A 26,176-nucleotide genomic window follows, 5' to 3' on the forward strand; every position below is an offset into this window, starting at 1 on the left:
AATACAGGCACAGATATCAGCAATCACATATTCCCCCATTCATGTATCATCAACTAAAATGTGCTCCCCATTTTGTTCAAAATCCGAAAAGAGCTCGGTAAAGTTTGACAGCCCATCCACAGACCCGTACCACGGGATAAGAAGGAATTCAAATGTATACTTCGCAATACCTCGAAGCTTGATTTACAACACGTACGGCACGATGATACTTGACCCACCCAAACATGGACTCATACACACATGCTTCTGCTATCTCACTAGGTCATACCCTCTTCCCACCTACTCCTCTCTCCTCCCTTACCCAACCATGGAAATGAATTAACCCCTGACATATATTTTTCTCCTTTTGAAATGTTTTAGAAGGTGGCAGTTATTGACTGCCAAAGGGTGGACTGTCAAAGTCAGAAAAATATCTCTATGCACACTGCCATATTTGCACCTCATTCAGGTCCGCGCTGCGCATGCGTGCGCTCTCCCGTGAGTGCGCATACCCGCTGTTGCGTGCACCCGCTGGTGCTCGGTATGCGTATTTACGGTAAAGTTTGTGTAGTCGTAGCGTGCGACTCAATCGTTACATATTTTCACTAATAAGGTATTTTATAGATCATGGTCCCTTTGATAGATTCTGAAAGTTTGGTTAACATAGCATGTTCCTGAACAGAGAGATCCCTCTTTGTATTGTACGAAGGGTCTAACAGGGGTCATACAGTAGTGTTTGGTACCCATCGGAAGAGTATTTAAATAGCAATATTCCGGTGTTGGTTTGGAGCGGATTAATCGCTCGTGCGAATAGTTATGGACATAAGAAGTTTATGTCCATTTACTATTATTTGTTCTTACTTAGTCATGCGGCGGGAAACCCAGTATCCCACCCACCTGAACAGTTGGAAACAGTCACAGCCCACCTGTATGAATCAACCTATGACCTTTTGTTATAATGCGAAGCCGAATTCCTGTGTCCAATGGACAATGAGATTGTAGGGACCATTGAATTGTATTGTGTGTGGGGCATAAATAGGCAGGCCAACCATATCCAGATTCACTCTCATCAACGGTTCTCATTGCTGATAATCGGGAGCTGGATATCGAGGCGCATGCGATCGTTCCCCTTGTGCGTAAGTTTTTTCCGTAATCATATTGTCTTACTGTGAGGCTTCTCTCTCTCTCTCTCCCTACTCTTTCTCTCGTATTTTCTTTTAATTGTATTGTATTGTATTGTATTTCCAGTGTAGTTATCTGGTTAGTTGGTTTATGTTATATTGTAGTGTATCATTTGTACTGTGATTCCTTTTGCAAGTATAATAGTTAAAATACATATAATAGGTTTTGGACCCTAAGCCCAGGTATCTGTGTATTCTTTATAGTGTTAAGTATTCTCTGAGCATCGGTGACGCTCAAGCAGCTTTGTAGTTAATCAGGTTACACCAGGTTGCACTTACACTCTGTCTCTACACTAAGGTATACTGTGTATCTCATTGTTAAAGGTATAGATATAAAGGTTTTAACGTTGTAAGCGTCTGCACCGCTGGTGATCTCCTCGTGGTCCCGAGCGTACGCTACGCTATAGCGAATCATTACGTTAGTCGGCAGCCAATAGCGTGCCTGCCTGTGATCACTGGGCCGTAAGCGAACGTGACGCTTGAGCGTCTCGACTACGGTTGAGCGATCGCTACACAACTTGCGTACCCTTACGGTACTTCTTACGTAGATAGCGTACAGTGTTCTTAGACCTCTTAAAGTGTTTTATATACGATAAATATTTAGCTTTATCATTTTCCATACCTGTCCTAAATTGTCTTGAACTGTAAGTGCTGTTTTCTTGTTTGCTCATTTGATTATGTACTGTGTAATGGGTGCTGCAGATCCCTTGTGGCGCCATATAAATAAAGGATAATATTGATTTTATCTTTTCAAAGGCGGATGGTACCACAGTGGTTTATGAGAATGACCTGGTAGCTGATAGGGATGTAATAACTTGGGGAGGATCATCAATAACCAGAGACAGCCTCCTCAGGTGAGCAATAAAGATTGTTTCCAATCTCCTTAAACAAGGGAGAGAAAAAAGTGTGGCAATTGCAAAACTTCTCCCTTACCTGATGTGTGTTTACAACCAAAACTACAGGGTGATTCAAAAGTTGCAGCACACCCTTTTGTTTCAAAAACTGCAGGAAATGGGGGGGGGAAATGAATACTCGAGTAAGGTATGGGTGAGGTGGGCTATCTTTTAGGGTATGTACCGAACATGGGCGCCAACTTGAAATCGACCATCTTTATCGAAGTCAGTTTTTTTTTTTTTTTTTTTCCCCCCCAAACCTCAGAATTTGCTTTAAAGTGTATTGCTGCAAACAGATTTGAAATGGCAGTTATGGTTCAAAAGTTTCAACACTTTTTTTTTTTTTTGCAGGTAACTGAAGGTGGCTTTGACAAAAGAGGAGAGAATTGAGGTCCTTTTGATGTCTGGAGAATAAACGTTGTGGGCTCTTCACGAATGATGCCAAAATCATTGATGTTGTCTCGTCAGTAGCACTTTTTGGACGACCATACCGTGACTTGTGAGCCACAGTCCCAGTTTCTCGGAATTTGGAAATTAGGCACCTGACAGTGTCTTGAGAAAGTTGGAGGTCTTTCTGGGTGCCGGTTGTTAAAATCTGCAGCTATGACATGGAAACTTCATTCTCCAGTCCTCAAATGACCTCCATTTTCTCCTCTTTAGTCAAAGCCATCTTCAGTTACAGGCAACAAAAAAGTGTTGTAAATTTTGAACCATAACGGCTATTTCAAATCTGTAAAACTTTTCAGAAAATTCTGATAGACATGTTACACGACCCCCTTTCCATTTAAAAAAAACAAACAAAAAAACAAAAACTGACTTGGATTCAAGATGGTGCCTCGCCCATACCTTACTGGAGTATTCAGTTTTCCCATTTCCTACAGTTTTTGAAACAAAAGGGTGTGTACTGCGACTTTTGAATCACCCTGTAGAATAAATCCTGTATTGGCAGCATGGTTCATACCATGTTCCCTGTGGGCAGGATTTTTATTCCCTTGCTCCTTTAACTCCATGGCAGCCATTCACAAATGGCATAACACCTCATTCAGCTCTGTAAAGATGAGGAAATGCCCTGGGAAGTATATAGCCACTCCTCCTGTCCAGTGCAGTTAAGTCGCTGACACCTATAGTACGTGTGATGGGGTGTTTTTTTTTTTTTTTTAGGGTAGTGTGCTTAGCCCACTGCCAAGAAGCTTAAGATCACTATGCCCATCAAATACCTTGGTTGGAGTACTTTGTTGTATCATCTAATTTAAAATGGGTAGATTTGATAGTTGCTTGTATCTTCTGTGGAGCCTGCTAAAATAAAATTCTAAATATAGGGTATATGTGATATCCTAATTGGATTATGTTGGGCAATTGTACAAACTGTATTTCTAAGGCTGCTCAGCCACCTGGAGAAATTTTAGAAATGTCCTGACATTAATGAGAGAATATAATTAATACATAAGTGGAGGTGAGACTCAGATGCCCAGAGTAGTTCCCCAGGAGCAAATGAAACCCTTGGTCCTCAAGTGGATTGTACACAATGATTTAAAGTCAATGGAGGGAAAGTCCAATAAATTTGCCTTAAGATAGAAGTATAAAGTTTACCTTGGTCTTCTCCCTAATAGTTCCTAAAACAAAGCTTTCTAGTAGGATAATGATTAAATGGCCTTTTCATTCCTCCAGGAATAGGGAAGATTAAGCAGCCCCCTCACCCTTCACCTTCCTCTGAATAATTTTCATTTACCATAGGCAGTAGTCCTTGGGCAAAGTTGCCTAGAAACTTAATTTGGACATGCGTAGTCTGGATCACAAACATCTCTAAATCAACTCTTCAAACGGACCCTGGTCACAAAACTAGTTTAGACAAACTACAGTACTTAATGGATTATGGAGTTGTCCCTGTTGGGGCCAAAATGGATTTTGATCACCAGGTGTGGATTCTCCTCCATTTGTACAAGTTGATCAGTGAGTGCGGCTACAGCACACGGTCAGCAGGCAAACATTCTGGAAATTATTGCAATATGACCTAAATAAAAAAAACTTGCCGCACTGTTTTCTGATAACCAGACATTGCTTTCATAAAACGGTGGCACAAGAAGCAGGACCACAATGGTGGAAGCAGCAACAATAGGGTAATGGACCTTTAAAGGCTTTTAATTGTCTGAATTGTAGCGGATCTTCTGTTTTTGCGAAACCACCTGTTTGAAGTGGTTTTGGTAATGCTGCTGGAACAGCCTTAGACTATACTACAGGTTTAGTCTCCCATATTCAAAAGTCTGAAATACAGAATTTTTTTTTTGCGCACAACTGAGCTAGTGACACCTTTTTGCTTTCTGGTAGCTTAATGTACAAAAATATTATGGTGTATAAAATTTATTGCATGAAATTCTCTTCAGGCTGTGTCTATATAACACATAAATGCATTCTGTGTTTAGACTTGGATCCTATCAAGCGATATCATTATGGTATGCAAATATTCCAAATACAGAAAAATATGATATCCAAAATACTTCTTGTCCCAAGCATGTTGGGTGTAGGAGGCTCCACCTGTACGTGAATAACAAGTAGCTGATGTACTTTAGAGCTAGAAAGCCATATTCTTCTATATACTACAACATTTGGGAAACTTTCATTCTCTGGTGCAAAACTAAATAAGGGGTGTGTACTGGGCCATTTTTTCGGGTTTTGGATCTGGATTGGTTTTGTCAATACCACCCTTGCTTGTTTTGGACTTTGTTTTCGAAGGGGGGGGGGGGAATAATCATCAAAACAGCTGAAATAACAGACTTCAGGGGTGTTTTTGTTCCTACAGTATTAACCTCAATAACATTCATTTTGGTCTATTATGAACAGCTCGCAATATTTTTAGGCCAAAAGGCTGCACCGAGGTAGCAGGATGACTAAACTAAGCGACAGAAGTGGGCGGCACAAACGCGTGGCACTGCAGTGGCAGGATGGCAGCTTTACAAACTATGCCCAAACTACGCACCAATGGAAATATAATTTTTGCTTTGGATCACACACAGATATATAGCAGTAATGTACGGCAGTACTGGTAGTCGTCACTGAGTGACGCACCAATAGAAATATATTTTTTGCTTTGGATCATACACAGAGGATATAGCAGTAGTGTATGGCATAGTGGCTTTTTAGTTTTCTATTTGATTAGCTATCATCAAATGAGAGCTTACAACCAAAGTAATAAAATTAGGCAAGGGGAGGGGCTTTACTGTTGTGCCTAGGTGCACTCTCATCCCTAATTCCACCCCTGCATACAAGGGAGAACCGCTAAAAGGTTACAGAAGCAACAAGTGCTTTCTACAAGAGCAGTGGCAATCTCCTGGGGCATCTTGGGCTCAGGCTTCAGCAGATTTATGTAAAGCAGAGCCCAGAGTTTTGGTTCCTTTTTCTAGACCTTTATCTTTTATGTGAGATCTTCTGCCCATGCTCAGTCTGGCAAGATTATCATCCACACCGTTATAAAAGGATAGTTTTCAGTTGCATTTATTTGTACTGTTGGTAGTAACACACTGTTCTTGTATACTGATTGGGTATGTTTCATTCACTGATGCCTCCAATGGAGTATGACATTAGTTTTCATCAAAGTCCATGGCAGCTCTACTTTTCTACGTGTTGCTGAATAGCTTCCCAAGCTGTACTAAACGGGCACCAAAGGGAAGGAAAAATCCTTACCTTCCTGTGTGTGGGGATTCCAACCTCCCATAATGTTGAAGAATTTTCCCATTAGTGGATGGCTGAAATGGAGTGTTTCCAAAAAATGAGTTAAGGGTAACAATCTATAAAACATTGTTTGTTATTCTTTTAGATTGCACATCCGCTGTAGATTCATTGCCCGTGGATCAGTCCCTCTGAAGGTAGAAGTATTCACGTTGCCACCTCCACGTCTAGGAATAACTTCTGGCCGATTGACCTTAGAAATGAGGATAGCCCAAGGTACAATTAGTAACTTGTTTCATGATATACTGTAGTCACTCTGAATTTGTATGTCTGGTGTTCCAGCCCTAAGGCTGCATATGATGAGGGAGGGGATATACTGTATCTAGCTGGCTCTACTAGAACCATTATTTCCAGGAGGCTGTGTATGGGTTATAATTAAAATGATGTGACTAAACGTCCTAATGTTTAATCTCTCATCTTTGTATGAATGTATAGACGCTCGGTACACTCCGTATTATGCTGATGGGGACTACCCTATATTGAAGGTCCTGAGGGATCCAGTTTTTATTGAAGTGCGTATCCTAAGGCGCAATGACCTTAACTTGGTGCTGATGTTGGAACAATGTTGGGCCACCACATCTGAAAGCCCTGTAGAGCTACCACAGTGGCCTATCCTAGTAGATGGGTAAGAATGAATTTTACTTTACTTTTTATTTTTTTACATTGCATGATTTAGGGGCCTATTTACACGGTTCTTCACAAAATGAAATGCAGCAGTTTCTGTATTACTTTATGTATTCCCAATATTTACTGACTGCCTGCTGCAGGAGATTTCACAGTAATATCCTGCAGTATGCTAATTGGTGCTGCAGATGGCAGTCCCCATTATTATCAATGAATACTACGGTCTGACCCCTAATCAACAAAGTCCGAAAAGTAAATCTTTTGGGAGTTTGGCCTCGTTATTTTACTTTATCCTCAGATGGTGAAAATTACTCTTACTACAGTATCCCTCTCCCACTGCTCGTCTGTCTATGGAAGCACATTGTGTACACCAGGGACGTGTGGCTCAGGAGGCACTATCGAGTACCAGAGCTAGATTTACACTCAAAATATGAGCCCAAGGGTACATGTGGTCATTATACACAGGTGCAGCAGTATATACATCTGGGCATTATACACAGGTGCAGCAGTATATACTGCTGGAAATTTGGTGGGTTTTGATCAGAGATGTACAGAAAGGGTAGATGGGGGTGGAACTGCCTCACCTGCCGTAGACTTTTAACTCCAAAGTTTTGACTAGAAAAAGTATTAGGATAATGTAAAGAAGATATTTCAAATATATTCTTTGTATTTTTCATAAACTTTATATAGTCTAACTACTGGTGTATACAGTAGGTTAGTATGACACTAAAGGCTCTTACTCCCCTCACGTCACTGGTGTACACAAGCAGTGTCTGATTCCCAGGAGGAGTCTTTCAAAAAATGTGACTCCCCCTATGTTGCCAGAGATGTAACTCGTAGGGACAGCGGTTCTCGCGGGATGCAGTTAATATCCCGAAGGATGGGATCCCAGTGGTCGATATACGGACGCCGGAATCCTGAAGGACGCCATAAGCCCGCTGTCTAAATCCCGATGGAGATCGGGATCCCAGCATAAAAATGCAGACAGCCAGTTAACCGATCGTTCGTTCTTCCAGCTGCCACGGTGGGTGGGAGGTTAGGTTTAGCCGTTAGAAGGGTGTTATGGTGTAGAGACAGGAAGGGTTTGGTTGGGTACCGAGGAGGGAAAGTTAAGTTTGGGCACTTAGAAGGGGAGGTTAGGGTTATGCTCCAAGCTGGGGAGGGTTAGGCAGCGGGGAAGGTAGGTGTAGAGGAGGGTTAGGGTACTTTCCGGGGGGCTGCTGGGATTCTGATGGTTGGGATGACGTTGTCTGTATTCTGATCACCGGCATCCCTTCCATCATAATGAATCCGTTCTCGCAATATCTATCCCTGTGTTACGTTTAGTACATAGCCTTTTTTGTTAAAATCAAATCCAATACAAGACTGTTAATAAATATAATTGTAGAAGTTCTGCGATTATTAATACATAGGCCCTATATTCTGTTTGATGTAGTTGGCCCTTTGAAAAATCTAATAAAACTACTGTACTCTGATTTTCTACTGTTACTTAATGTGAGTTTGACTATTAATGAAATTATCTTTGATACAGTATTATGCTGATTTCTGTAGTATAAAGTTTAATTTAAAAGTCCATAGGGCCTGATTCATGTTTTGTAAGTAAAGCAAATAAGCCCACAACTGGGCAAAACCATACTGGACTGCAGGTGGGGCAGATGTAACTGTGTATACAGACAGTGGTATCCCGTCAATCAGAATCCAGACAGCCCTCCAGAGTGCCCTAACCCTCCCTTGTGGGTGCCCAACCCTAGCCCTCCCACCTAAACCTAAACTCCCACCCACCGCTGCTAATAGAACTATCTGGATTCCAAGCATCTGTATTTATCTAACGTCCTGGTGGATGCTGGGGACTCCGTAAGGACCATGGGGAATAGACTGGCTCCGCAGGAGACATGGGCACTTTAAGAAAGAATTTAGGTTCTGGTGTGCACTGGCTCCTCCCTCTATGCCCCTCCTCCAGACCTCAGTTTGATACTGTGCCCAGACGAGCTGGGTGCTTTTCAGTGAGCTCTCCTGAGTTTGCTGAGAGAAAGTATTTTGTTAGGTTTTTTATTTTCAGCTCTACTGGCAACACACTCCCTTCATTGTGGGACTGAGGGGAGAGAAGCAGCCCTACTCTCTGAAGCTAGGTCCTGCTTCTTAGGCTACTGGACACCATTAGCTCCAGAGGGATCAGTACGCAGGATCTCACCCTCGCCGTCCGGTCCCGGAGCAGCGCCGCCGTCCCCCTCGCAGAGCCGGAAGACAGAAGCCGGGTGAGTATGAGCAGCAAAGAAGACTTAACAGGCGGCAGAAGACTCCGTGTTTTTCACTGAGGTAACGCACAGCACTGCAGCTGTGCGCCATTGCTCCACACACCTACACATACTCTGGTCACTGTAAGGGTGCAGGGCGCGGGGGGGCACCACCCTGGGCAGCATTTGGGACCTCTTTTGGCAAAGTTAAGCATATATACAGCTGGGCACTGTATGTATGGGCCCCCGCCAAAAAATTGCATATTTAAGCGGGACAGAAGCCCGCCGACGAGGGGGCGGGGCTTCTTCCTCAGCACTCACCAGCGCCATTTTTTTTCTCCACAGCTCCGCTGAGAGGAAGCTCCCCAGGCTCTCCCCTGCAGATACACGGTAGAAGAGGGTAAAAAGAGAGGGGGGGCACATAATTAGGCGCAAAAAGCAATATAAACAGCAGCTACTGGGTTAACATTAAGTTACTGTGTTATTCCTGGGTTTAAAGCGCTGGGGTGTGTGCTGGCATACTCTCTCTCTGTCTCTCCAAAGGGCCTTGTGGGGGAACTGTCTTCAGAGAGGGCATTCCCTGTGTGTGTGGTGTCGGTACGCTTGTGTCGACATGTCTGAGGAGGAAGGCTGTGGAAGCAGAGCGGGAGCAAATGAATGTGGTGTCTCCGCTGACGGCGCCGACACCTGATTGGATGGATATGTGGAAGGTTTTAAATGATGTTAATTCCTTGCATAAAAAGTTAGAAAAAGCTGAAGCCTCTGGACAATCGGGGTCCCAACCAGTGCCTGATCCTATGTCGCAGAGGCCGTCAGGGTCTCAGAAGCGCCCACTATCCCAAACGGTTTACACAGATACCGACATGGATTCTGACTCCAGTGTCGATTACGATGATGCAAAGTTACAGCCAAAATTGGCTAAATCCATCCGTTATATGATTATAGCAATTAAGGATGTGTTGCACATCAGAGGAAACCCCAGTCCCTGACAAGAGGGTGCATATGTATGGGGAAAAGAAGCCGGAGGTAACCTTTCCCCCCTCACACGAGCTAAATGAGTTATGTGAAAAGGCTTGGGAATCTTCAGATAAAAAAACTGCAGATTTCCAAAAGGATTCTTATGGCGTATCCTTTCCCGCCAACGGACAGGTTACGCTGGGAATCCTCCCCTAGGGTGGACAAAGCTTTAACACGCTTATCCAAGAAGGTAGCCCTGCCGTCACAGGATACGGCTACCCTCAAAGATGCTGCGGATCGCAAACAGGAGGTTACCCTGAAATCCATTTATACACATTCAGGTACCTTACTGAGGCCGGCAATCTCGTCTGCCTGGGTGTGTAGTGCTGTAGCAGCATGGACGGATACCTTATCTGAGGAAATTGATACCTTAGACAAGGATACTGTATTGTTGACCCTGGGGCATATTAAAGACGCTGTCCTATATATGAGAGATGCTCAAAGAGACATTAGTCTACTGGGTTCTAGAATAAATGGCATGCTATGTCGATTTCTGCCAGAAGGGTCCTGTGGACTCTGCAATGGACAGGTGATGCCGACTCAAAAAGGCATATGGAGGTTTTACCTTACAAGGGTGAGGAATTGTTTGGGGAGGGTCTCTCGGACCTAGTCTCCACAGCTACAGCTGGAAAGTCAAATGTTTTGCCTTTTAATCCCTCACAGCCTAAGAGAGCACCGTATTATCAAATGCAGTCCTTTCGATCACAAAGAAACAAAGTCCGAGGTGCGTCCTTTCTTGCCAGAGGCAGGGGCAGAGGTAAGAAGCTGCACAACACAGCTAGTTCCCAGGAACAGAAGTCACTCCCCGGCCTCTACAAAATCCACCGCATGACGCTGGGGCTCCGCAGGCGGAGCTAGGCCCGGTGGGGGCACGTCTTCGAAATTTCAGTCACTAGTGGGTTCACTCCCAGGTGGATCCCTGGGCGATAGAAATTGTGTCTCAGGGATACAAGCTGGAATTCGAAGAGATGCCCCCTCACCGATACCTCAAATCGGCCCTACCAACTTCCCCCCACGAGAGGGAAATAGTGTTAACTGCAATTCACAAATTGTATCTTCAACAGGTGGTGGTCAAGGTTCCCCTCCTTCAACAGGGAAGGCTTTATTATTCGACCATGTTTGTAGTCCCGAAACCGGACGGTTCGGTCAGACCCATATTGAATTTAAAATCCCTGAACATATACCTGAAAAGGTTCAAGATGGAATCGCTGAGAGCGGTCATCGCAAGCCTGGAAAGGGGGGGATTTTATGGTGTCTCTGGACATAAAGGATGCATACCTTCATGTCCCCATTTATCCACCTCATCAGGCATACCTCAGATTTGTGGTACAGGATTGTCCTTACCAATTTCAGACGTTGCCGTTTGGTCTCTCCAGGGCACCGAGCATATTTACCAAGGTAATGGCGGAAATGATGGTACTCCTGCGGAAGCAAGGGGTCACCATTATCCCGTACTTGGACGATCTCCTCATAAAAGCGAGATCAAGAGAGCAGTTGCTGAACAGCGTCGCACTTTCTCTGGAAGTGTTACGGCAACACGGCTGGATTCTGAATATTCCGAAGTCGCAGTTGGTTCCTACGACTCGTCTGCCTTTCCTGGGCATGATTCTAGACACAGACCAGAAAAGGGTTTATCTCCCGATGGAGAAAGCTCAGGAACTCGTGACACTGGTCAGGAACCTATTGAAACCAAAACAGGTGTCAGTACATCACTGCACTCGAGTCCTGGGAAAGATGGTGGCATCATACGAGGCCATTCCCTTCGGCAGGTTCTATGCAAGGACCTTTCAATGGGACTTACTGGACAAGTGGTCCGGATCACATCTTCAGATGCATCAGTTAATCACCCTATCCCCCAGGGCCAGGGTGTCACTCCTGTGGTGGCTGCAGAGCGCTCACCTTCTCGAGGGCCGCAGATTCGGCATTCAGGACTGGGTCCTGGTGACCACGGACGCAAGCCTCCGAGGTTGGGGAGCAGTCACACAGGGAAGAAATTTCCAAGGTCTGTGGTCAAGTCAAGAGACTTGCCTTCACATCAACATCCTGGAACTAAGGGCCATATACAACGCCCTACGTCAAGCGGAGACCCTGCTTCGCGACCAACCGGTTCTGATTCAGTCAGACAACATCACCGCAGTGGCTCATGTAAACCGACAAGGTGGCACGAGGAGCAGGGTGGCGATGGCGGAAGCCACCAGAATTCTTCGCTGGGCGGAGAATCACGTAAGCGCACTGTCAGCAGTGTTCATCCCGGGAGTGGACAACTGGGAAGCAGACTTCCTCAGCAGACACGACCTCCACCCGGGAGAGTGGGGACTTCATCAGGATGTCTTCGCACAGATTACAAGTTGGTGGGAACTGCCACAGGTGGACATGATAGCATCCCGCCTCAACAAAAAGCTACAGAAGTATTGCGCCAGGTTAAGAGACCCTCAGGCGATAGCTGTGGATGCCCTGGTCACACCGTGGGTGTTCCAGTCGGTCTATGTATTTCCTCCTCTTCCTGTCATACCCAAGGTGCTGAGGATAATAAGAAAAAGAGGAGTGAGAACAATCCTCATTGTTCCAGATTGGCCACGAAGGACTTGGTATCCAGATCTGCAAGAAATGCTCACAGAGGACCCATGGCCTCTTCCTCTAAGACAGGACTTGTTGCAACAGGGGCCCTGTCTGTTCCAAGACTTACCGCGGCTGCGTTTGACGGCATGGTGGTTGAACGCCGCATCCTAGCAGAGAAAGGCATTCCGGATGAGGTCATTCCTACGCTGATGAAGGCTAGGAAGGACGTGACAGCTCAACATTATCACTGTATATGGCGAAAATATGTTGCTTGGTGTGAGGCCAGGAATGCTCCTACGGAGAAATTCCAGCTGGGCCGTTTCCTTCACTTCCTACAGTCCGGAGTGAATTTGGGCCTAAAATTGGGTTCCATTAAGGTCCAGATTTTGGCCCTATCCATTTTCTTTCAAAAGGAGTTGGCTTCTCTACCTGAAGTTCAGACGTTTGTAAAGGGAGTGCTGCATATTCAGCCTCCTTTTGTGCCTCCAGTGGCACCTTGGGATCGTAAGTTTACCGTGGTGTTAAGTTTCCTGAAATCCCACTGGTTTGAACCACTTAAAACGGTGGAGTTGCAATATCTCACGTGGAAGGTGGTCATGCTATTAGCCTTGGCTTCGGCTAGGCGTGTGTCAGAGTTGGCGGCTTTGTCACATAAAAGCCCCTATCTGGTTTTCCATGTGGATAGAGCAGAATTGCGGACCCGTCCACAATTTCTGCCGAAAGTGGTTTCATCTTTTCATATAAACCAGTGTTTCCCAACCTCGGTCCTCAAGGCACACTAACAGTCCTGGTTTTAGTGATATCCAGGCTTGAACACAGGTGACTTAATTAGTACCTCAGTTATTATGATTTAACCATCTGTGCTGAAGCCTGGATATTACTAAAACCTGCACTGTTGGTGTGCCTTAAGGACCGCGGTTGGGAATGCCTGATATAAACCAACCTATTGTGGTGCCTGTGGCTACTACTGACTTGGAGGATTCCGAGTTGCTTGATGTGGTCAGGGCTTTGAAGGTTTATGTAGCCAGAACGGCTAGGGTCAGGAAAACAGTCGTTGTTTATCCTGTATGCATCCAACAAGCTTGGTGCTCCTGCTTCAAAGCAAACTATTGCTCGCTGGATCTGTAACACGATTCAGCAGGCTCATTCTGCGGCTGGATTGCCGCTGCCAAAATCAGTTAAGGCCCATTCCACTAGGAAGGTGGGCTCTTCTTGGGAGGCTGCCCGAGGGGTCTCTGCATTACAATTATTGCCGAGCTGCTACTTGGTCAGGTTCAAACACTTTTTTTTTGCAAAGTTCTACAAGTTTGACACCCTGGCTGAGGAGGACCTCTTGTTTGCTCAATCGGTGCTGCAGAGTCATCCGCACTCTCCCGCCCGTTTGGGAGCTTTGGTATAATCCCCATGGCCCTTACGGAGTCCCCAGCATCCACTAGGACGTTAGAGAAAATAAGATTTTACTTACCGGTAAATCTATTTCTCGTAGTCCGTAGTGGATGCTGGGCGCCCGTCCCAAGTGCGGACTTCTGCAATGCTTGTATATAGTTATTGCTTCAATAAGGGTTATGTTATGGTTGCATCAGGGTTTGACCTGATGCTCTGTCGTTTGTCATGCTGTTAACTGGTTGTTTTCACATGTTATACGGTGTGATTGGTGTGGCTGGTATGAATCTTGCCCTGGATTACCAAAATCCTTTCCTTGTACTGTCAGCTCTTCTGGGCACAGTTTCTCTAACTGAGGTCTGGAGGAGGGGCATAGAGGGAGGAGCCAGTCACACCAGAGCCTAAATACTTAAAGTGCCCATGTCTCCTGCAGAGCCCGTCTATTCCCCATGGTCCTTACAGAGTCCCCAGCATCCACTACGGACTACGAGAAATAGATTTACCGGTAAGTAAAATCTTATTTTTAATGCCGGGATCCCGGCCACTGCTGGGATTTTGATGCCGGCATTATCCTGGGATTCCAGCGTCTGTATTTTGACCGCCGGGATCCTGTCTGGTGGAAGTTTAATTATATCCCAATGTAACATGTGCAGAGAAATTTAAATGTGGGTGGGATATATATTATATTATATTTATTTTTTTCTGTACTGGGTAAATACTGTCTGCTTTTTCACGTAAACCACAAATGTTGCAGCTTTATTTCCACACTGCAATTTAGATTTCAGTTTGAACGCACCCCACCCAAATCTAACTCTCTGCACATGTTACACCTGCCCCATCTGCTGTGCAACATATCTTTGCCCAGTTGTTTACTACTTTGCTTTACTTACAAACATGAATCGGGACTATAGTTTAACATTTTTAAAAAAGAACCATACATATCTATAATTTAGGTCCAGTTCCTCTAGAATACTGAATTTCTGCAGATGAATGTGACCTCCCCATGTTTCATCTCCTGGCTCTAGTTCATAACTCTGCTTAATACAAAGCCAGCTCTGTATTCCTTCTATACTTTATCATTTTGTATCAAATATACACTGCTCCTGGACTGGCAAGAGACAGAGGTACTGGTCTCTATAGCCACCTATAGACTGGAGCTTTTAATGAGCTCAGTGCTGACTAGGGGGGTCATTCAGAGTTGATGGCTAGCTAGTTTTAGCAGCCGTGCAAACGCTATGCCGCCGCCCAATGGGGAGTGTATTTTGGCTTAGCAGAAGTGCGAACGCATGTGCAGCCGAGCTCTGCAAAAATGGATTGTGCAGTTCCTGAGTTGCTCAGAACCTACTCGGCGCTTGCGATTACTTCAGCCTATTCGTGTCCGGATTTGATGTCATACACCCGCCCAGCCACGCCTGCATTTTTTCGGACACTCCTGCGTTTTTGCAAACGCTCCCTGAAAACTGTCAGTTGACACCCAGAAACGCCCCCATCCTGTCGATCTTCAAGTGGCCGCCAGTGCGAAGGAAAACTTTGCTAGAACCTGAGCAAAACCACAAAGGGCTTTGTACCCATACATTGCGCGTGCGCATTGTGGGTCATACGCATGCGCAGAAATGCCCTTTTTTTTTTTTTTTTTTTCTTTCTTTCACCTGATCGATGCGCAGCAAAAAAACGGCAGTGAGCAATCAACTCTGAATGACCCCCTAGGTACAGTAGATTGTGAATTCTATGTAATAGCAGGAATTGGCTTAACACAAACATATCTTAACTCCACGTTCATATTAATTGCAGACATTTTGGCTATGCTGGGGTAATATCAACTGAAACATTCTTAGTGTTGATAGAAAGCTCTATTATATAATAAGGGTAACATTAACGTTTCTCCCCTTATTAGATGCCCATTTGAAGGAGACAACTATAAGACCCAGCTGGTACCTGTTGGGAGTGCAGTGGATTTTCCTTCTCATTATAAACGCTTCGTTGTGAGCACTTTCACATTTGTTGACCAAGCCTCTCAACTGGCATTAGGTGGACTGGTAAGTTCAATTTTACAGACAACTGGTCCCGGACAGTCTACTGATGGTCCCTGCTGTTGAGGGGGCATGTCCTGGGATTTTAAAATTGATAAAACAGATGCACTGCAGTCAGGGCCAAGCAGATGACGGGCAAACGGTATTGGTTTCCTCATTACACAGTACCCCATGACACTGACTGGCACCTCCTTACCCCTCACCTCCCCATAGCAGCGCATGTCTCTTTGCACACTGTATTGTGCACTTAAATAAAATTAACATTTCTCTGACGTCCTAGTGGATGCTGGGTACTCCGTAAGGACCATGGTGTATAGACGGGCTCTGCAGGAGACTGGGCACTCTTAAAAGAAAGATTAGGTACTATATCTGGTGTGCACTGGCTCCTCCCTCTATGCCCCTCCTCCAGACCTCAGTTAGTATCTGTGCCCGGCCAGAGCTGGATGCACCCTAGGGGCTCTCCTAAGCTTCCTAGAAAAGAAAGTATTTGTTAGGTTTTTTATTTTCAGTGAGATCTGCTGGCAACAGACTCACTGCTACGTGGGACTGAGGGGAGAGAAGCGAACCTACCTGCTTGCAGCTAGCTTGGGCTTCTAAGGCTACTGGACACCATTAGCTCCAGAGGGATCGAACACAGGCCCAGTCCTCAGTCGTCCGGTCCCGGAGCCGCGCCGCCGTCCCCCTTGCAGAGCCAGAAGAACGAAGAGAAGTTGAAAATCGGCGGCTGAAGACTCCGGTCTTCATTAAGGTAGCGCACAGCACTGCAGCTGGGCAGCAATTAGATTACCTTACTTGGCGAAAAGCACATAATACAGTCTGAAACTGTATATGTGCATTAACCCCCGCCATTAAAGAACATAAAAGGACAGAAGCCCGCCGCTGAGGGGGCCGGGCCTTCTTCCTCAGCACACCGGCGCCATTTTCTCTTCACAGCTCAGCTGGAAGGAAGCTCCCCAGGCTCTCCCCTGCAGTATCCTGGTACACAAAGGGTAAAAAAGAGAGGGGGGGGCACATAAATTTAGGCGCAAAACTGTGTATATAAGCTGCTATAGGGGAAAAATCACTCGGTATAGTGTACATCCCTGTATTATATAGCGCTGTGGTGTGTGCTGGCATACTCTGTCTCTCCAAAGGGCCTTGTGGGGGAACGGTCTTCAAATAGAGCATCCCCTGTGTGTGTGGTGTGTCGGTACGCGTGTGTCGACATGTCTGAGGTAAAAGGCTCCTTTAAGGAGGTGATAGAGCGGATAAGTGTGTGGGAGGGTGTCTCCGTCAACAACGCCGACACCTGTTTGGATATGTGTAAGTGCTGAGGTAAAATTATTGCACAAAAGGTTAGGGAACAGAAAGGAAATCTACCCTGGTCTGTCCCTATGTCGGAGTCCTTCAGAGTCTCTCTATGTTCACTATCCAAAATAACAAAGTATCGACACAGAGTTTGACTCCACTGTCGACTACGATAATGCAAAGTTACAGCCAAGAGGGCTAAAAGATATTCAATATATGATTATTGGAATAAAAGATGATTTGCATATCACTGATGACTCATCTGTCCCTGACACGAGAGTACACATGTTAAGGGGAAGAATGCTGAGGTAAATTTCCCTCCTCTCATGAGGAAAAAGACCAGGAATCTCCAGACAAGAGACGGCAGCTTCCCACAAGAGAATTCTCAGGCTGTATCCTTTCCCCACTAGGGCCAGGATGTGTTGAGAATCTTCCCCTCGGGTGTCCTGTTTGCACTAGCTATTCTCAGGGATCCTGCAGATAGTGTGCACATTCTAGTATACTACCCAGACCGGCGATTGTGTCGGCATGGGTTTATAGCGCTGTGGCAGCGTGGACAGGTACCTTATCAGCAGAGATTGAGACCCTAGTATGCATATAAATATTTTAAGATGCTGTCTTAAGTGATAGATATATAATTATAAAGCATGCCCAAAGGGACATGAGTATACTGGGTCCTAGAGACAAAAGCTATGTCGATTTCTGCTTGACGTGTCCTGTAGAATATACATTGGACAGATGATGCCGCATATGGAAGGCTGAGGATTGTGTGGAGAAAGGTTCTCTGGCCTGGTCTCCACAGCTATAGCTGGTAATTCTGATATTTTGCCTTATATTCCTGCACAGCCTAGGAAAGCACGACATTATTAAATGCAGCTTTTCGAATAAAGAAACCAGAAAGTCTGAGGTGCGTCCTTTCTTGTCAGAGCCGGGGGCAGAGGAAAGAAGCTGTACAACACAGCTAGTCCCCAGGAACAGAAGTCCTCCCCGGCCTCTACAAAAATCCACCGCATGTCGCTGGGGCTCCACAGGTGGAGCTAGGCCCGGTGGGGACACGCCTTCGTAAGTTCAGCCACAAGTGGGTTCACTCCCTGTTAGATCCCTGGGCAATAGAAATTGTATTGCAGGGATACAGGCTGGACTGTGAGAAGATGCCGCCTCACCGAGGACCCGGCGGGCTTCCCCCCAAGAGAGGGAGCCAGTGTTAACTGCAATTCGTAAATTGTATCTTCAACAGGTGGTGGTCAAGGGTCCCCTCCTTCAACAAGAGGGTGTTATTATTCGACCATGTTATAATCCCGAAACCAGACGGTTCGGTTAGACCCATATTGAATTAAAATCCCTGAACATATACCTGAAAAGGTTCAGGTTCAAGATGGAATCGCTGAGAGCGGTCATTGCAAGCCTGAAATGAATCGGGACATAAGGGATGCATACCTTCGTGTCCCCATTTATCCACCTCATCAGGCGTACCTCAGAATTGCGGTGCGGGATTGTCATTACCAATTTCACCAAGGTAATGGCGGATATGATGGTGCTCCTGAGGAAGCAAGGTGTCACTATTATCACATACTTGGATGATCTCCTCATAAAAGCGAGATCAAGAGAGCAGTTGCTGGACAGCGTATCACCTTCTCTGGAAGTGAAACGGCAACACGACTGGATTCTATATATTCCGAAGTCGCAGTTGGTTCCTACAGCTCATCTGCTTCGCCTAGGCATGATCCTAGACACAGACCAGAAGAGGGTTTATCTCCCGATAGAGAGAGCTCAGGAGCTCATGACACTGGTCAGGAATCTATTGAAAACCAAAACAGGTGTCAGTGCTTCACTGCACTCGAGTCCTGGGAAGGATGATGGCATCATACGAGGCCATCCCCTTCGGCTGGTTCCATGCAAGGACAATGGAACTTACTGGACAAGTGGTCCGGATCACATCTTCAGATGCATCGGTTAATCACCCTATCCCCCAGGGCCAGGGTGTCTCTCCTGTGGTGGCTGCGGAGTGCTCACCTTCTCGAGGGCCGCAGATTCGGCATTCAGGACTGGGTCCTGGTGACCACGGATGCAAGCCTCCGAGGGTGGGGGGCAGTTACACAGGGAAGAAAATTCCAAGGTTTGTGGTCAAGCCAACAGACTTGCCTTCACATCAATAGACTGGAACTAAGGGCAATATACAACGCCCTAAGTCAAGCGGAGTTCCTGCTTCGCGACCAATCTGTTCTGATCCAGTCAGACCGCAGGGGCTCATGTAAACTGCCAGGGCGGCACAAGGAGCAGGGTGGCGAGGGTAGAAGCCACCAGAATTCTTTGCTGGGCGGAGAATCAAGTAAGCGCACTGTCAGCAGTGTTCATTCCGGGAGTGGACACGACCTCCACCCGGGAAAGTGGTGACTTCATCAGGAAGTCTTCACGCAGTTTTGCAAATTGATGGAAACTGCCTCAGGTGGACTACATGGCGTCCCACCTCAATAAAAAGATTTAAAAAAAAGATTTTACGCTGGGTCAAGGGACTCTCAGGCGATAGCTGTGGTCGCACTAGTAACACTGTGGGTGTTCCAGTCGGTCTATATATTCCCTCCTCTTCCTCTCAGACCCAAGGGCTGAGAATTGTAATAAACTGAGGAGTGTGAACAATATTCTTTGCTCCGGATTGGCCAAGAAGGACTCGGTACCCGGAACTGCAAGAAATGCTCTCAGGACCCATGGCCTCTCCCTCTCAGTCAGGACATGTTGCAACAGGGACCCTGTCTGATCCAAGACTTACCGCGGCTGCGTTGGACGGCATGGCGGTTGAACGCCAGATCCTAGCGGAAAAGGGCATTCCGGATGCAGTTATTCCTACGCTGATAAAGGCTAGGAAAGACGTGACAGCAAGACTTTTTCACTGTATATGGCGAAAATAGGTTGCTTGGTGTGTGGCCGGGAAGGCCCTACAGAGGAATTCCAGGGGGGTCGATTCCTACACTTCCTACAGTCAGGAGTGACTATGGGCCTAAAATTAGGATCCATAAAGGCCAAGATTTCGGCCCTATCCCTTTTTCTCTCAAAAAGAACTGGCTTCACTGCCTGAAGTTCGGACGTTGTTACAGGGGTGCTGCATATTCAGCCCCTTTTGTGCCTCCAGTGGCACCTTGGGATCTTAACGTGTGTTGGATTCCTAAAATCCCACTGGTTTGAGCCACTTAAGACCGTGGAGCTAAAATATCTCACGTGGAAAGTGGTCATGCTTTTGGCCTTAGCTTGGACTAGGCGTGTGTCAGAATTGGCGGCTTTGTCATGTAAAAGCCCATATCTGATCTTCCATATGGAAAGGGCAGAATGGAGGACTCGTCCCCAATTTCTCCCTAAGATGGTATCATCGTTTCATTTGAACCAACCTATTGTGGTGCCTGTGGCTACTAGGGACTTGGAGGATTCCAAGTTGCTGGACGTAGTCCGGGCCCTGAAACTTTGTTTCCAGGACGGCTAGAGTGAGAAAAACTGACTCGCTATTTATCCTGCATGCACCCAACAAGCTGGGTGCTCCTGCTTCAAAGCAGACTACTGCTCGCTGGATCTGTAGCACGATTCAGCTTGCACATTCTGCGGCTGGACTGCCGCATCCTAAATCAGTAAAAGCCCATTCCACGAGGAAGGTGGGCTCTTCTTGGGCGGCTGCCCGAGGGGTCTCGGCTTTACAACTTTGCCGAGCTGCTACTTGGTCGGGTTCAAACACTTTTGCAAAATTCTACAAGTTTGATACCCTGGCTGAGGAGGACCTTGAGTTTGCTCATTCGGTGCTGCAGAGTCATCCGCACTCTCCCGCCCGTTTGGGAGCTTTGGTATAATCCCCATGGTCCTTACGGAGTACCCAGCATCCACTAGGACGTCGGGGAAAATAAGAATTTACTCACCGGTAATTCTATTTCTCGTAGTCCGTAGTGGATGCTGGGAGCCCGTCCCAAGTGCGGACTCTCTGCAATACATGTGTATATAGTTATTGCTTAACTAAAGGGTTATTGTATGAGCCATCTGTTGAGAGAGGCTGTTATTGTTCATACTGTTAACTGGGTATAGTTATCACGAGTTGTACGGTGTGATTGGTGTGGCTGGTATGAGTCTTACCCTGGATTCCAAATCCTTTCCTAGTAATGTCAGCTCTTCCGGGCACAGTTTCCCTAACTGAGGTCTGGAGGAGGGGCATAGAGGGAGGAGCCAGGGCACACCAGATATAGTACCTAATCTTTCTTTTAAGAGTGCCAAGTCTCCTGCGGAGCCCGTCTATACCCCATGGTCCTTACGGAGTACCCAGCATCCACTACGGACTACGAGAAATAGAATTACCGGTGAGTAAATTCTTATTTTCTAATGATCGGGGGGCCCTTAACCCATGTGGGGCTCTGACCCCTGCTTTACCTGCTCTGTGACATGACGACTGATTCAATGTGTAGATTATTTAGTTTGCTAATTAACATGATAGTGAGATGATGCATGGTTTGTTACCCTGGGTATCTAAAGCAGGCCTGACTAACCTATCTCTCTTCAGCTGTTGTGAAACTACAAGTCCCAGCAATATTATTATCTTTTATTTATATGGCGCCACAAGAGTTCCACAGCGCCCAATTACAGAGTACATAAATAATCAAACAGGAAAACAGCAACTTACAGTTGATGACAGTATAGGACAAGTACAGGGTAAATAAACATGGCTACAGCCGCAGATGACACTGGAATAAGTATCGGGGTGGCAGAAGACTGCTGGATGTGGTACAGTTGAAGATTATTAAAGTAAGACAAAGGCTAAGCACATGAGGGCCCTGCTCGTGAGAGCTTACAATCTAAAGGAATACCTACCACAGTTTTGCTATTTGGAAATGCTAAATCTGTGGCAGGGCATGCTGGGATGTGTAGTTTCACAACAGCTGGAGAGCCACAGGTTGGCCAGGCCTGATCTAAAGAAACATTTCAGTGAAACACTATTTAAAATTGGTTTACTAGTTCGAGTTTATCGTAGATATACATACAAACACAATTTTTGTAGATAGGTGTGTGTGTGTGTGTGTGTGTGTGTGTGTGTGTGTGTGTGTGTGTGTGTGTGTGTGTATTCTACTATTTGGCTACAATATGTCCTCAGGCTGTTGATTTTGTTTAAGTAGCTAACTTGATAACGATATGATTCATAGCCTCTGTTACTTGGAGGAACATTTCAGTGAAAACCCTGTGAAACTGTTCAGTAGTTATTGTGCTTACCCCGCACATAAATACAACAATTTAAATGTATGTACTGTCCCATATAAGCAATGCGAGGGCTGTTAAATGGTTAGTCGAAATATGTATCATTTGTAGTCTCTAAAATTGTGTTCATATACCCCATAACTAATTGAACTAATGTCTTTTTAGGTGTACTTCCACTGCAGTGCATCAGTTTGTGTACCATCTTCACAGGGCCAATGTGTGTCTACATGCACCAACAGAAGTAAGTTGTTGGTGGACACACACACACACACTACTCGTGTTGAGGACACTAATGCATATTATTAATAATGATTTTTATTTATATACCAGTCTTTCTCCAATAGGAAGCAATTATTAGCTATTCTATTTGTTTACAAAAGGGCTGATTTTTGGGAGCAAAGCAAAATACAGAAGTAACTTTGCACCTTAATTTATTGCATGCAGGATAAATAATTGCTGCTTTTACATGTATCTCACAAATGGACAGCTTTCTTTAAACTTCAGATTTGAGTTTAGACCTACTCCTCTGACCACTAATGGGGAAATTCAATTGTCTATTCATGCCCGATATCCCATCTACAGTGGCAAACGCAGGATTTTCATACGGGGGTTTCCGTACATGTTTATGTGTGTACACACACACACACACACACACACACACACACACACACACACACACACACACACACACACACACACACACACACACCGAAGAAAAAGGCAGCGCCTACCCTCCACACACAAATATATCTATAATGTATGTAAATAATGTAATAAGCACCAAAATTATATGAATCAAAATAAATAAAACAAAGTTAATTTTATCATATAAAACAAATAACAGTCCTGATAAGTCATATATGGAAATTCAGCAATTGCAGGTATATTCACCATTAACAGTACATAAGTATTTCCATAGTGGTAAAAACTTTTATTTTATTTTTTTTAAGTTCTGTTACACATTTTTTTTTTTATCACACACTATATCAGGAACATTGGGGTCCCAAAAGCTCACCAGCTATATAGTACTCCAGTCCTTCTATATGTTTCCCAGAAAGGAAGATCAAGGTAGAATTGTATGCTGGTTGCTGTCTGTGTACAGGTTGTAAATCCAGCAGGGACAGCCTGCTGATGAGAGAGGACCTTGGAGCTCCATGTCTCCTGTTTCACACTCTTGGTAGAGCTGTGTTAAGTTCCCTACAATGTGCAGCAGTAGGGTTCCGTGTACAGGATCTTACACTGGCAAATTGTACCAGGATGGCAGTCCACTGGGATTACAGGTTATCACTGCTTTACATTCCGATGCAGGATGGAGCGCAGACGATCGGAGCTCTGAGTTATCACACCAGCGGGTGGGCTGCTGCTGTTTGACGAGATGGAGACACGGCTGTCCCCATATGTCGGGGGGGGGGGGGGGATGGGGAAAAGTCTCCATCAGGGGGGTTTCTGGGTACTCAGAAACCCCACCTGCGTGCGCCACTGATCTAAACAGTGACGGAAAATCAGGGGGCGCTATTAAAACATTTTATTTTTTTAATTGTGCCCGGGTTTAGTCTGGATTAGCCGTTTCACATGGCTAAAGTTCTGGGCGCTACGTGAAAAGTGCTGTTTTGGTGCCCAAATGGGTCACATTGCGCACACACTTCTTCTTGCCAGCACAGGGGTTTGTGGGAAGAAATGTTGATGCTGGCAGCATGAACACACACACATGGCAGCACAACTGAATTGCTGCTGGTGGACGCCATCTAATGGCGGGTGCCCATTAAACAATTGCATTCCCCCCCTTTCCTTCTTAACTCTGCACTACTATAGGTAGAAAAAAAAAAAAAAAAACACCAGGTAGAGATTTATGTTGTGCCCCTTTCCAAACTCTTAATCAGATCCAGCACTGACAATATACTGTTCTAGATATCTGGTTTCTCCATGTTCTGATACAGGGACTAGCACATGATATATATGGTGAAGCACAAAATTGTGCGGGTTATTATCATTAGTCTTTATATTTAATGTCTGATATCGTGCCCAGGCCCTTTATTCCATACAGTATGATCTTTTTCCCTATAAGATAACCAAATTGCATCTTGCCATACACACAAGTCATCGAAATGAATGTTAAATGCTTCTATGCAATTAGGTCTGTGTTTATTCTTTGCAGAAAGAAGAGATCTTGACAGCTTGGAGCCGGGGACTCTGGTATCTGCACATGGGGCAATTGACTTCAGCTTGGATGAAAAAGTCATTCTGACAAAAGGTAATGGAAGGTGACCACTATCTTACACTAATATGTTAACACTTGGAAGCTACTTGGCTGACTCTAGATGCTTGTGAAGTATACCTACCCAGTGCAGAAAGTACTCCCAAGAGTCTGATAAGTGGGGATGCCTTCTATGAAGGGGAGGAACTGACACACTACAACATGGAATTGTTTCCTCTTGGAAAGATAATTTGATCATGAAATAACTGGATGCCAGTGATTTGTTACACTGAGAATGGGATTTTTGCTCCATTTCTGTAATCTATCAACTGCTACATTGCCAATTTACAGCTGGCCAACTAATATCTACAGGACATGTCTTCTTCATGGGACATCTGTCCAGATCATCTAACCTTATCTACAGGGATTAGATTTGGGAAGGGAAATCTTCCTATCATGCCTCTACTTATAAACTTTGTAATCCTAACTGGACAAGTCTATGCTCAATAGGCACTTACCTAGGATACCTTAAAGACTAGAGAAATAGAGGGAGCTCCAAGGGAGGGCTACAGGGGCGGTCCTTTTTCTGTGTGCATCTATATAAATATGCCCAAATAATTGTAACACTCTTCTATTGTCTATTCTTCCTTCTAGACCTCCGCAATGGTTACCTCTCAAGGATGGAATGGATTGTCATCTGGGCATTTATAGGCGGAAGCACTACATGCATGATTTTATTTTTTATATTACTTAAAAAAAGGAATGGATATATTAAAAAAATCTATATTTAATGACGCAAGTTATGTGCAGTATGCTGGGGTTCCCAGACAGGTGGAAAATATCATAATACAGTATATTCCCTGCTAATGGATGCTGTCCACGCTTCTGCTGGAATATATAATAGGGGGACAATTCTGCTGCCATAATAGGTGTACCCTTAGCGCCTAACGTGGTGTGGGGGCCCTGTCTCTTATACCATTATATCATCATCATCATCATCCTTGGCATATGAGGCTGTATGCTTCTACCGTAAATTGGATTGTGCCAAAGCAAATGTTAGTGGCATCAGCAGCCAAGTCTACAACCCCAACCCAGACACACAAACCATAGCATTAAGGTTTTCCAGATAATGCATAACTGACATACAATGTCCACAGACTTAACCATACAGTAGTTTATACTCCTCACATAATTGCCGCTATGTATCAAAGCTTGGAGAGAAAGTGGAAAGAGATAAATTACCAACCAATCAACTAATAACTGTCATTTTTCAAACAGTCTATATACTGACAGTTAGGAGCTGAATGGTTGGTAATTTATCTCACTCCACTTTCCCTCTCCAAACTTTAATACATATGTGCCAATATCTTATATATTTTGCAGATAAGAAATTGCATATTAAGGGGGACATTTATTAAGCAGTGATAAGAGCGAAGAAGTGAGCCAGTGGAGAAGTTGCCCCATCAACCAATCAGCAGCTCTGTATAATTTTATAGTATGCAAATGTTACGTCAGTGCTGATTGGTTGCCATGGGCAACTTCTCCACTGGCTCACTTCTCCGCTCTTATCACTGCTTAGTAAATGTCCCCCTTAGACTATTACATGTTACTGCACAAAAAATGAATACACAAAGTAACCCTACTAGAGGAACAGATGTAAAGGGAACATTGCAATAGGTGTAAAATAAAAGAACACTGTGAAAAGTAAAAAATGATCAAGAACATATTACAGGTGCAAAACATTAGGGAAAAATCTGGCAATACGCAGGGGCGGATACAGAAGAAAATGACAGGATGGCCACCACAATAAGAGGGAAGCAGTGTGGGAATAGCCGCAACAGGGATATTGCATATT

The 26,176-nt window shown here is 45.1% G+C and overlaps 1 protein-coding gene across 1 annotated transcript in view; it reads left to right on the forward strand.

The window, feature by feature from the left end:
- The window catches only part of LOC135050099 (zona pellucida sperm-binding protein 4-like), a 55,939-nt gene extending 30,819 nt beyond the window's left edge, over positions 1 to 25,120 (forward strand). The window contains exons 6-12 of the mRNA XM_063956257.1: positions 1,917 to 2,014; positions 5,865 to 5,992; positions 6,212 to 6,401; positions 15,488 to 15,629; positions 22,293 to 22,368; positions 24,283 to 24,378; positions 24,976 to 25,120. Of these exons, the coding sequence (XP_063812327.1) occupies positions 1,917 to 2,014; positions 5,865 to 5,992; positions 6,212 to 6,401; positions 15,488 to 15,629; positions 22,293 to 22,368; positions 24,283 to 24,378; positions 24,976 to 25,112 (867 nt within the window). The 3' untranslated portion in view covers positions 25,113 to 25,120. The remainder of the gene's footprint in view (positions 1 to 1,916; positions 2,015 to 5,864; positions 5,993 to 6,211; positions 6,402 to 15,487; positions 15,630 to 22,292; positions 22,369 to 24,282; positions 24,379 to 24,975) is intronic.
- Positions 25,121 to 26,176: the final 1,056 nt, after the last annotated feature.

Source organism: Pseudophryne corroboree, chromosome 2, assembly GCF_028390025.1.
Source record: "Pseudophryne corroboree isolate aPseCor3 chromosome 2, aPseCor3.hap2, whole genome shotgun sequence".
Lineage (NCBI taxonomy): Eukaryota > Metazoa > Chordata > Amphibia > Anura > Myobatrachidae > Pseudophryne > Pseudophryne corroboree.